At 47.0% G+C, this 12,756-nt stretch overlaps 2 protein-coding genes across 2 annotated transcripts in view; one reads left to right on the plus strand and one right to left on the minus strand.

The window, feature by feature from the left end:
* The window catches only part of LOC118494829 (B-cell receptor CD22-like), a 105,431-nt gene that overhangs the window by 24,274 nt on the left and 68,401 nt on the right, over window positions 1–12,756 (plus strand). The gene's annotated exons all lie outside the window — the stretch shown is intronic.
* On the minus strand, window positions 514–4,373 carry LOC116059801 (interferon regulatory factor 2-binding protein 2-B-like). The gene is made up of 2 exons (XM_031313059.2): window positions 3,191–4,373; window positions 514–1,664 (listed from the first exon to the last, which is right to left on the minus strand). The coding sequence occupies exons 1-2, from the start codon at window positions 3,993–3,995 to the stop codon at window positions 904–906; spliced, it is 1,566 nt and encodes a 521-aa protein (XP_031168919.2). The 5' UTR covers window positions 3,996–4,373; the 3' UTR covers window positions 514–903.

The raw sequence follows: 12,756 nt of genomic DNA on the forward strand, positions 1-12,756 counted from the left end.
TAATGTAAGTGAATGGAGGCCAAAACGGCGTTGATAAACGCGCTAAAAAGCGAGTATGTGTCTTGATAACACGCCAAAATGGCATACGAATTGGCGTGTCGTACATACGCCACTTCATGACATCAGTCGGCCCCCCCTAGCGTTAAAATGAAATGCACGGCGTCGCAGGAGGAGGAGTTAGGGTTACCGTTCATGTGTGCAATTTGATGCGATGAAATTGCGGGAACTTGCAAAAACTGCGGTTCCATCGTGGCTTCATCGCGGGGTTTGCAGCTTTTCGATGATGTTCACGTCGTGTAATTACGTCACTTCCTAACGTCACTTCCTAACGTTCCCATGGCAACAGGGGAAAACGGCTGCTCTTGTGTGAAGTAAACGCAACATTTTTCAACTTTCTGCTAAGATATATGGGACTTTTTTTGCAACGAAAATGCGGGGATTATGAAATCATGCAAGCCGCGCATATTTTGCACGGAAATCGGCAATTTATGCGGCGAAAGTGCGGCGTATTTGAAAAAAAATACGGCCCCCGCATTTCACAAATATGCGGACTTTGGCTGATTATGCGTTGAATTATGCGATCGCATAAATCACGTTGTTCAGCAGGGACTGATTACATAGATACCTTCAAGTAAAGTGTAACCGAAACAAGCTGTGACGGGAAGGGAAGGAGCCCGTTATGAGGAAGTACATACCTTCTTTTTATCTTCAAAAATATAGAAACAACGTATTGAAAAAAAAGGAAATCTAAAAAGAATTATACAGCCATTGTTTACGAAGTATACGCTTCCCCTTGTGTCCACTATGTACATGTCCCACGGTAAGTCTCTGTCTCTCTGGACGTGAGCGTCCTGCCTTTGTTGCCGTAGTCGGATTACAAAAAGGAAAAGCCGGTGAACATTTTTAAGGGTCTCTCTCCTTTTTTACCTTGATGTCCCCGGCCAAGATGGTGGCTATCTCTCCCTGCATGAAGGCCCAGGGCACGTTGGAGCCGACCAGCGGGCAGCGCTCGCCGCTGGGGCAGTACACCTCGCCCGTGGCGCCCTGCTGCTTGATGCTCTCCCGGGAGCACGGGAAGCAGAACTTGTGGGAGGGCACCGACGGGCACTGGACGAAGTGCGTGTCCTCGAGGCGCTCGCGGCACAGCGTGCAGCACAGCGGCACGCCGCCGGGCGGCACCGAAGAGTCCGGGATGCTCTGCAGCGGAGCGGCGTGCGGGTCCAACCCGCCGCCGGGGCCGTGCAGCGGCACGGAGCCGCCGACCTCCCTCTGGGCGAGCCTCCGCTGCGAGGCGGAGGACGGCGACAGGGGGCTGCCGCTGTTCCGCCGCGCGCTCGTCGTCGTCGTCGTGGAGTGTACCTGGTTGGCGTCTTTCGGCGAGCCCGCGTTGCCCACGTTGTCCGTGGCGAGGATGAGCGCCGCCATCGGGGACTGGCCGTTCTGGGCCGTGGCGGGCTCCGGCGGCGTGGTGCGGGAGTGCGGGGAGATGGTGGAGGACGGGTTGACGGAGAAGCCCGGCAGGCCGGTCGGCGGCATTTTCAGGACCTCGGAGGGGGACGGGAGCCACGGCTGGCCCTCGCCGCCGTTCATTTTGGGGGCGCTGCCCTCCCCTTCTGGCTCTGGGGAAGTCTTTCTCTTCAGGCTGCGGGGGTGCTTCCCCCGGTCTGAGGAAGAGGAGAGGAAGAGGTTAACACAACCACACTATACACACACACACTATACACACACACACACTATACACACACACACTATACACACACACACACTATACACACACACACACACTATACACACACACACTATACACACACACACACTATACACACACACACACTATACACACACACACTATACACACACACACACTATACACACACACACACTATACACACACACACTATACATACACTATACACACACACACTATACACACACACACTATACACACACACACTATACATACACTATACACACACACAGATGCACTATACACACACACACGCACTATATACACACTATACACACACACACTATACACACACACACTATACACACACACACTATACATACACTATACACACACACACTATACACACACACACACACACACTATACACACACACAGATGCACTATACACACTATACACACACACTATATACACACTATACACACACACACTATACACACGCACTATATACACACACACACACACACTATACACACACGCATGCACACACACACACTATATACACACAGTATATACACACACACCAACACACAGATACACACACACTATATACACACACACCAACACACAGATACACACACACTAAGATACACACACACACACACACTAAGATACACACACACACAGATACACACACACACACTATATACACACACACACACACACACAGACACACACACACACACACACACACACCTCTCTGAAGAATGAAGTAGGAAACGTCTCAACAGTGAATAAAGCTGTTTTTATGTCGCTGGCTACCGTTCTGTGCCAAAGCTGCGCATGCGCAAAGCAGAGCAGAGGTGACCAGGTCCGTTTTAGCAGAGCAGCGTAGCATTACCAAGCACGTCGGTTTAAAAGGCGCGTCAGCACTGTATACTGCTAATAATGCTGACACATGATTTAGTGCTGTTAAGGAAGTTCCTGTTTTCATGGTTGCTGCCAATTCAAAATGTCCCCAGTGTTGGGAGGAAAATACACACAATAAATAAAAAACTAAATATTAAATAATATATATATATTTTTAAATTAAGAAAATATTAACTAAAGAATTCATAAAAACATTAAAAGAAAAATTAAATTAAAAATGAAATACGCATATATATATATATATATATATATATATAATTTTAAATTAAACTAAAAGAAAACATTAACTACAAAATAAATAACGATTAAAAGTATATATATATATATATATATATATATATATATATATATATATATATAAATTTAAATTGAAAGAAAAATATTAAATACAAAATAAAGATTAAAAGAAAAATTTAAAAAAAATATTTAAATGTTTTTAAAAAGATTTTTAAAAAAAAACAAATATATATATATATATATATATATAATTTTTTTTTTTTTTTTTAAAGAAAATATTAAATTAAAAATTAAATTAAAAAATAACATTGAATAAAATAAAATAAAAAAAATACCTGTTTTTGAGGAAGTGGCACTCGTTTCATATCCCATCACCCGCTGCATGGCGGCGTGGTCCTTTTTAAATCTGCTGTCGAAAGTGTGCAGAGCCATCAGGTCCCTGACCGTCTTCCCTTTGCCCATCCAGTCCTTGTGGCTGTCCGACATGTCCAACAGGCTGTCCGGCCTGTGCTTCATGTCTTTCATCTCCTCCTGACGCTTCCCGCCGTGCTCGCCCCCGCCGCCGGGGCCGTGTGCAGACAGAACCCCGGCTGGCAGACCCATCTGAGCCGCGCGGCCGTTGAGCGAATGTATGCTCGGAATGCCGCCGTTCACCAACGGCACCAGGTTGGGAGGAACCGTGCTAGTCCTGCGGGGGTTTGGGCTTTGACGGTTCAGCTCCGGAGGCTCGTCTGGTTTCGGGAATCCGTTCGGTAGACCGTTTACCTGCCGCCCTGCTGCCGCCTGGTACTCCGGTCCCAGCCGCGGAGGCCGGTCAGTTAGCGGGTAACGGTCCAACGGCTGCGGTGGCGCTCGCGAGCCCGGGTCTCCTCCTCCTCCAACCGAGTGGTGGTTGATATCCTTCCCGGTGGCGTGGTGGGGCTTCCCCGGCCCCGGAGAGCGGCCGTCCTGGAAGCCGTGTGCTCGCTTTAACTGCCGGGCAGTCTCGATAACAAATTCAATCCGGTCTGCCCCCTCGTAGTTGACACATCCACGGCAAACGGGCTCGGTAAAATCCCAAATCATCGCCCACGGCATGCGGGGCAAGTCGCACAGATAGCAGGACTGCCTTCTGGAGGCAGCGACCGCCGCGGAGGACATGTTGTTTGAAACCCCGAAAACCGTCTCCAAAATGTCCGTCGGTTTGTTTTTGTCGCTGGAATGAAGAAATACCCCACAATTATAACAATATATAAAAAAAAAAAATGTTGTATTTTCCACTCAGAAAGCAGCAGAGTCGCACCGACTGGAGTTCATCATTGTTGGGTAGTTGCGTCCTTCGCCTCGGCGCGCCTCCGTCTGAAGCTCGCGCTTAACGATTCAGCTCGAGCTCTCAATGTAGGCCGTGACGTCAGCGCCGACACTGTGGGCTCGTGCTCCGAGGAGTTCTATTTACTGGATTCTTCGACGACCCCTCGGGCGCATGCTCACAGTCGCTCTATCTTTATCCGGAGAGATTACACCCCCGAAGATCGTCTCGTGTCTGTGTCTGAGGAGGAGGCATCACTCTGTGTCGGTTATTCTGTCACCACAACACAACACAAAATAACCGCAGAAAGGCATTCAAGTACTGTACTTAACCCTGAAAAATATACAAAAATATAAATACACACACACACACACACACTCAGATACACACACACACACACACACACACACACCAACACTCAGATACACACACAGATACACACACACTATATACACACACATACCAACACGCAGATACACACAGACACAAACACTCAGACAGATACACACACACACAAACAGACCAACACACACTCTCTCTCACACGCACACTATATATACACACACACACACACACACACACACTCAGATACACACACGCACAAACACACACACACACACACACTATATATACACCCACACACTCAGATACACACACAGATACACACACACACACAAACACTATATACATACACACACACCAACACTCAGATACACACACACACACAGAGATACACACACACACTATATACACACACATACCAACACGCAGATACACACACAGATACACACACACACACACACGCTATATACACACACACACCAACAGACCAACACACACTCTCTCTCACACACGCACACACGCGCACAAACACACTATATATACACACACACACACAGATACACACACACACACACACTATACACAAACAGACAAACTCTCTTTCACACACACACACAAAAAAAAGTTATTACATTTTTCACTAATTTTGCCGCGTTTTTGTCTCTTCAACGTTTTTTTCAACGTTTTTGAGGCATTTTTTGACATTTTTGGCGTTTTTTTTTTAAAAATTTCCACTTCCGCCAGTATAGACTAACAACAACTTATTACCACTATCTTTACACTCATTTTGGGAATTTGTGGTCAGTACACCTCATGTAGCCTATATGGAATTATATCTAACTTTTGAGTTAAAAAAGCAGAAAGTATGAATAATTTATAACGTATGTTGATGGATAATCACAGACTGTCAACGTGACGTCAGAATAGTTGTATGACATTCAATAAAAGCAGAACCCTGATCCTTAATCTGACGTGTGAAGAGCGTTTCGGGGAACCTTCCGTGTTACTCTTGGGCAATTTGGTTGAAAGAAACCCAAATGTTGTGACGTAGAGACTTTGAAAACGGGTCAAATTGAGGAGGAGCGTTAACGGTTGAATATTATATATGTTGCACGTTACATTTCCACTGTTTACAAACCATAGACAGCTCCATTTTTACCTTTTTCAGTTTCCGCACACACACACATGAACACATACATACACAGACACACACAGACAGACACACACACACACACACACACACAGACACATACATACATACACAGACAGACACACACACACACACACACACACACAGACACAGACACATACATACATACACAGACACACACACACACACAGAGACACACAGACACACACACACAGACATACATACACAGACACACACAGACAGACAGACACACACACACACACACACAGACACACACACACACAGAGACACACAGACACACACACACACACACACAGACACACACACACACAGAGACACACAGACACACACACACAGACATACATACACAGACACACACAGACAGACAGACACACACACACACACACACAGACACATACAGACACACACACACACACACACACACAGACACATACAGACACACACACACGAACACACACGCACACACAAATGCAAACACACACACATGAACATACACAGACACACACACACACACACACACACACATACACAGACACACACACACACACACACACACATACACAGACACACACACACACAGACACAAACACACACACACAGACACACACACACGGACACACACACACACACACACACACACACCGCGGGTGCTTCGGAACTTTTTAAAACTGTGGTTTCATCATGGCTTCATCGCGGGGTTTGCAGCTTTTCGATGATGTTCACGTCGCGTAATTACGTCACTTCATAACGTTCCCATGGCAACAGGGGAAAATGGCTGCTCTTGTGTGAAGTAAACGCAACATTTTTCAACTTTCTGCTAAGATATATGGGACTTTTTTTTGCAACGAAAATGCGGGGATTATGAAATCATGCAAGACCCGCATATTTTGCGCGGAAATCGGAAATTTATGCGGCGACAGTGCGGCGTATTTGAATAAATATGCAGACTTTGGCTGATTATGCGTTGAATTACGAGATCGCATAATCACATCTTTCGGGAGGGACTGACGTGTGGTCTGAATGGGATCCCTGGAATTGGAGGCAGAGTGAGCGCTCCTCCTGCAGTCTCCCTGTCTCTGCCCGCAGGGAACCAAAGAGCTTTTATTAATCCCCCCCCCCCCCCCAAAAAAAAGCCCTGAGCAGGGAGTTCAGCTGATGCACACAGACTCCTCCAAGAGTTCAACAAGTGCTCTAAAACACACTCACACACTCTGTTCTGCAAGACAAATTTAGATTTTTTACGTCTCCATTAAGAGAACGTAAAAGAATGAAATGAATGCATTTAACACGGCATGTGAAACACGTTAATTTGGGGGATTTTTAATCAGAATTAAAGCAACGTGTGTGTGTGTGTGTGTTGACGCTGCTTGACTCGCTGCTCTTATGCTTGCATTCCATTCTGAAGTTCCAGGCACCTGTGACATCACGGAGCCAACAGCCAATCACAGAATTCTGCTGTTGTTGCCAGGCAGAGTGTGAGATCTCCTTTCCTTCCGTTCAGGCAGCTGCTGCTGAGCCGAGCTGACTGTAGACGCACGCTGTGGAGAAACCTGAACATAGAACCGGCTAACAGGACACACTGTCATCTGAGTTCATGTTTTGGTTTAATATTTATTTGTTTATTTATTTAACTGGGACAAAGGGGGTCAGCCCAATGTTCCCACAGCCCAATGGTCCCACAGCCCTATGTTCCCACAGCCCAATGTTCCCACAGCCCTATGGTCCCACAGCCCTATGTTCCCACAGCCCTATGGTCCCACAGCCCTATGGTCCCACAGTCCTATGTTCCCACTATGTTCCCACAGTCCTATGTTCCCACAACCCTATGGTCCCACAGCCCTATGGTCCCACAACCCTATGTTCCCACAGCCCTATGTTCCCACAGCCCTATGGTCCCACAGCCCTATGTTCCCACAGCCCTATGTTCCCACAGCCCTATGGTCCCACAGCCCTATGTTCCCACAGTCCTATGTTCCCACAGTCCTATGTTCCCACAGTCCTATGTTCCCACTATGTTCCCACAGTCCTATGTTCCCACAGCCCAATGGTCCCACAGCCCTATGGTCCCACAGCCCTATGGTCCCACAGCCCAATGTTCCCACAGCCCTATGTTCCCACAGCCCTATGTTCCCACAGCCCAATGGTCCCACAGCCCTATGTTCCCACAGCCCTATGTTCCCACAGCCCAATGGTCCCACAGCCCTATGTTCCCACAGCCCTACGTTCCCACAGCCCTATGGTCCCACAGCCCAATGTTCCCACAGCCCTATGGTCCCACAGCCCTATGGTCCCACAACCCTATGGTCCCACAGCCCTATGGTCCCACAGCCCAATGTTCCCACAGCCCTATGTTCCCACAGCCCTATGTTCCCACAGCCCAATGGTCCCACAGCCCTATGGTCCCACAGCCCTATGGTCCCACAGCCCAATGTTCCCACAGCCCTATGTTCCCACAGCCCTATGTTCCCACAGCCCAATGGTCCCACAGCCCTATGGTCCCACAGCCCAATGTTCCCACAGCCCTATGTTCCCACAGCCCTATGTTCCCACAGCCCTATGGTCCCACAGCCCAATGTTCCCACAGCCCTATGGTCCCACAGCCCTATGGTCCCACAACCCTATGGTCCCACAGCCCTATGGTCCCACAGCCCAATGTTCCCACAGCCCTATGTTCCCACAGCCCTATGTTCCCACAGCCCAATGGTCCCACAGCCCTATGTTCCCACAGCCCAATGGTCCCACAGCCCAATGTTCCCACAGCCCAATGGTCCCACAGCCCTATGTTCCCACAGCCCAATGGTCCCACAGCCCAATGGTCCCACAGCCCAATGTTCCCACAGCCCTATGGTCCCACAGCCCTATGGTCCCACAACCCTATGGTCCCACAGCCCTATGTTCCCACAGCCCTATGTTCCCACAGCCCAATGGTCCCACAGCCCAATGTTCCCACAGCCCTATGGTCCCACAGCCCAATGTTCCCACAGCCCTATGGTCCCACAGCCCTATGGTCCCACAACCCTATGGTCCCACAGCCCTATGTTCCCACAGCCCTATGTTCCCACAGCCCTATGGTCCCACAGCCCAATGTTCCCACAGCCCTATGGTCCCACAGCCCTATGGTCCCACAGCCCTATGGTCCCACAGCCCAATGTTCCCACAGCCCTATGTTCCCACAGCCCTATGTTCCCACAGCCCAATGGTCCCACAGCCCAATGGTCCCACAGCCCAATGTTCCCACAGCCCTATGGTCCCACAGCCCAATGTTCCCACAGCCCTATGGTCCCACAGCCCTATGGTCCCACAACCCTATGGTCCCACAGCCCTATGTTCCCACAGCCCTATGGTCCCACAGCCCTATGGTCCCACAGCCCAATGGTCCCACAGCCCTATGTTCCCACAGCCCAATGTTCCCACAAGATTTTTCTTAAAATTAGGCCCTATGTTAGGGTTAGGGTTGCATTCCATCTGTAGTCCATAGCTACTGGATAATAGGTTGGGTGTAATTGGCAAGGGGGTAAGCGTCGCTTCAGAGCTCGAATCTCCTATGGCGCCATTTAGATGCTACCAAGCCATCACCTCCCGTTAGGTTTATTCAGCGGCTGAGCAGCAAACTCAGTATCTGTATGAGCTGAGTGTTTTCCTCTGAAAACACACAGCTTTCATTGAAAATCATTTTACAGACGCAGTAAACCAGCCAGAAGTAAAGGACAAGATGCATTCAGGGACCGAAGCATCGTTTCAGTCTTTTTGTGTCTTTTTGTGTTTGTTATGAGTTTTTTTTTTGTCTTTTGTGTTCGTTTTGAGTTTTTTTTTGTCTTTTTGTGTCTTTTTGTGTTCGTTTTGAGTCTTTTTGTGTTTGTTTTGAGTCTTTTTGTGTCTTTTCTTGTTCGTTTTGAGTTTTTTTGTGTCTTTTTGTGTTCGTTTTCAGTCTTTTTGTGTCTTTTTGTGTCTTTTCTTGTTCGTTTTGAGTTTTTTTGTGTCTTTTTGTGTTCGTTTTCAGTCTTTTTGTGTCTTTTTGTGTTTGTTTTGAGTCTTTTTGTGTTCGTTTTGAGTCTTTTTGTGTCTTTTTGTGTCTTTTTGAGTCTTTCTGTGTTTGTTTTGAGTCTTTTTGTGTTCGTTTTGAGTCTTTTTGTGTCTTTTTGAGTCTTTTTGTGTTCGTTTTCAGTCTTTTCGTGTTCGTTTTCAGTATTTTTGAGTCTTTTTGTGTCTTTTTGAGTCTTTCTGTGTTCGTTTTGAGTCTCTTTGCAGTGACCTATAGTTGTGTATTTTGAAACAAAAACAAAAACCTAAAGAGCTCTTTCTCTAGGTTTTAATATAAATGATTAGCAGACCCAGTAAAAGACCCAGAAGTGAAGAAACATTGTTGTAAAGGAGACGATGCATTCAGGGCGCGAAGCATCTGACTGACGTGTGATAAAGTTGGAGTCTGGCCAGCAGTGAGTCAGCAGCAACGCCTCTTCACTCGCAGCGCTGCTCCGTCTGCACTCGCCTTCCTTTCTGCCGCCGGCCTTCACGCCATCGTGACGTGGCCTGCAGCGCTCTACAGTCAGCTGACGGAAAGAGGGAAGAGAGGGAAGAGAGGGAAGAGGAAGGGAAGAGACAGGCAGTGGTGAACAATGCGTCCTGTTTTTTCCAAACGACGCTGCAGGCAAATGTGCCCGTTAGCGTCCTGGACGGCGTTCGCACATTTAATGCAAATCTACAGCGGGAGGAGAGGAAGGGAGGCCAAGAAGTGAAATACAGCAGAGTTACATGAACGTGTTCGTTCCTTGGGAGGGTTTTAACCCTCCTGTTGTCCTCGCGTCAACATTTGGACCCATTTTCTAAAAGTTCCTATATCAGAAATTTGGGATTCTATCAACCAAAACGACGTGGATGTTTCCATATCACGCTCTTTACAAGGAAAATAAATAATCAGTTCACTACTTTCTTTGGATTTAGGCATTTTAGTCAATTTTATAGCGTTTGACAAACGAAATTTCATAAAAGAACTTTGAAAAAAGTGACAAACATGACAGAAAAAAGCTTAAAAAATGTGAGAAAAGTGACAAAAACATCGGGAAAAGCATTTTTATTATTATTTGGAACGAGAAAAACAAAAAGTTGCATAATGGGCGTGAGGACAACATGTGGTAGTCCAAACCAGGATCTTTTTTTCCTAAACTCAACGAGTAGTTTTGGTGCCTAAATTTAGCTGTCAGTAGCCTGACAAGCCAGACCCACATCAAGATGTTGAGTCTGGGAACTCACCATTGGCTGGGCACACACACACACACACACACACACACACACACACACACACACGGAGACACACACACACACACACACACACACACACACACACGGAGACACACACACACACACACACACACCACACACACACACACACACACACACACACACCACACACACACACACACGGAGACACACACACACACACACACACACACCACACACACACACACACACACGGAGACACACACCACACACACACACACACACCACACACACACACACAGAGACACACACACACACACACACACACACACACACACACACACACACACGGAGACACACACACACACACACACACACACAGACACACACAGACACACACACACACACACACACACACACACACACAGACACGGACACACACACACACACACACACACAAAGACACACACACACACACACACACACACATACACAAACACACACAGACAGACAGACACACACACACCTACACACACACACACACACACACACACACACACACACACAGACACACAGACAGACACACACACACACACACACACACACACACACAGACAGACAGACACACACACACAGACACACACACACACACACACACACACACAGACACGTCACTATACGGACAGCTGAGTTTGTTCTGATGGTCTGTTCTTGTTCTGTTGGTATGAATAACACGGGGATCAGTTATATGCAAACACCCTAAAAAGGTAAATTTAAGAAGACGTGAAAATGCCCTCAGACCTCAGAGAGTCCGTCTCTCAAATGTCTCCTAAGCCTTTTCTCCTAATGACCCATTACACCCTGTAGATTTACAAATCCTCTCAGTCAGCTGATCCCACAGCGAGACAGGGAGGGGGGGGGGGAGGGGGGATCCATCATGTGATTTCACTTACTAATTGGAAACATGACCTGACAGCGTGGAGCACATTTCCCACATCATTCACTCAAAAACGTACAAAAATACACACAGGACGTGCTTTTTTTTAAACATTTTGAGCTCAGGATCTCACTCACGGAAGCACTGTTGCAGAGACACATGTATAATATCCTACAGTACTTACAACCTTGTCTCATAAAAGTTATTGATGTTAACTCCGACTAAACACACACAGGAAAAAAAAAGGACTGGGTGATGTGGAGACTTGGCCGCGTGTCTGCAGGGGTCGACGCGGACAGTTTATGCAGCTTAACGGATCCACGGTGGGGGGAGGAAGTCTCCGCGATTGGGAAACCAGCCCAGGAAGGCTGGGAGGTAACGCTGAGGTCAAACCAGAGCTCCAGGAATCATTAACTCTTTACAGTCAACAGTAGAGTAGTAGGTAGAGAGACAGCAGTAGAGAGTAGTATGTAGAGAGACAACAGTAGAGTAGTATTTAGAGAGACAACAGTAGAGTAGTATTTAGAGAGACAGCAGTAGAGAGTAGTATGTAGAGAGACAACAGTAGAGTAGTATTTAGAGAGACAACAGTAGAGTAGTATTTAGAGAGACAGCAGTAGAGAGTAGTATGTAGAGAGACAACAGTAGAGAGTAGTATGTAGAGAGACAACAGTAGAGAGTAGTATGTAGAGAGACAACAGTAGTATGTAGAGAGACAGCAGTAGAGAGTAGTATGTAGAGAGACAACAGTAGAGAGTAGTATGTAGAGAGACAACAGTAGAGTAGTATTTAGAGAGACAACAGTAGAGTAGTATTTAGAGAGACAGCAGTAGAGAGTAGTATTTAGAGAGACAGCAGTAGAGAGTAGTATTTAGAGAGACAGCAGTAGAGAGTAGTATTTAGAGAGACAACAGTAGAGAGTAGTATGAAGAGATAAAACAGTAGA

The sequence above is a fragment of the Sander lucioperca genome, chromosome 4, assembly GCF_008315115.2.
Source record: "Sander lucioperca isolate FBNREF2018 chromosome 4, SLUC_FBN_1.2, whole genome shotgun sequence".
Classification (NCBI taxonomy): domain Eukaryota; kingdom Metazoa; phylum Chordata; class Actinopteri; order Perciformes; family Percidae; genus Sander; species Sander lucioperca.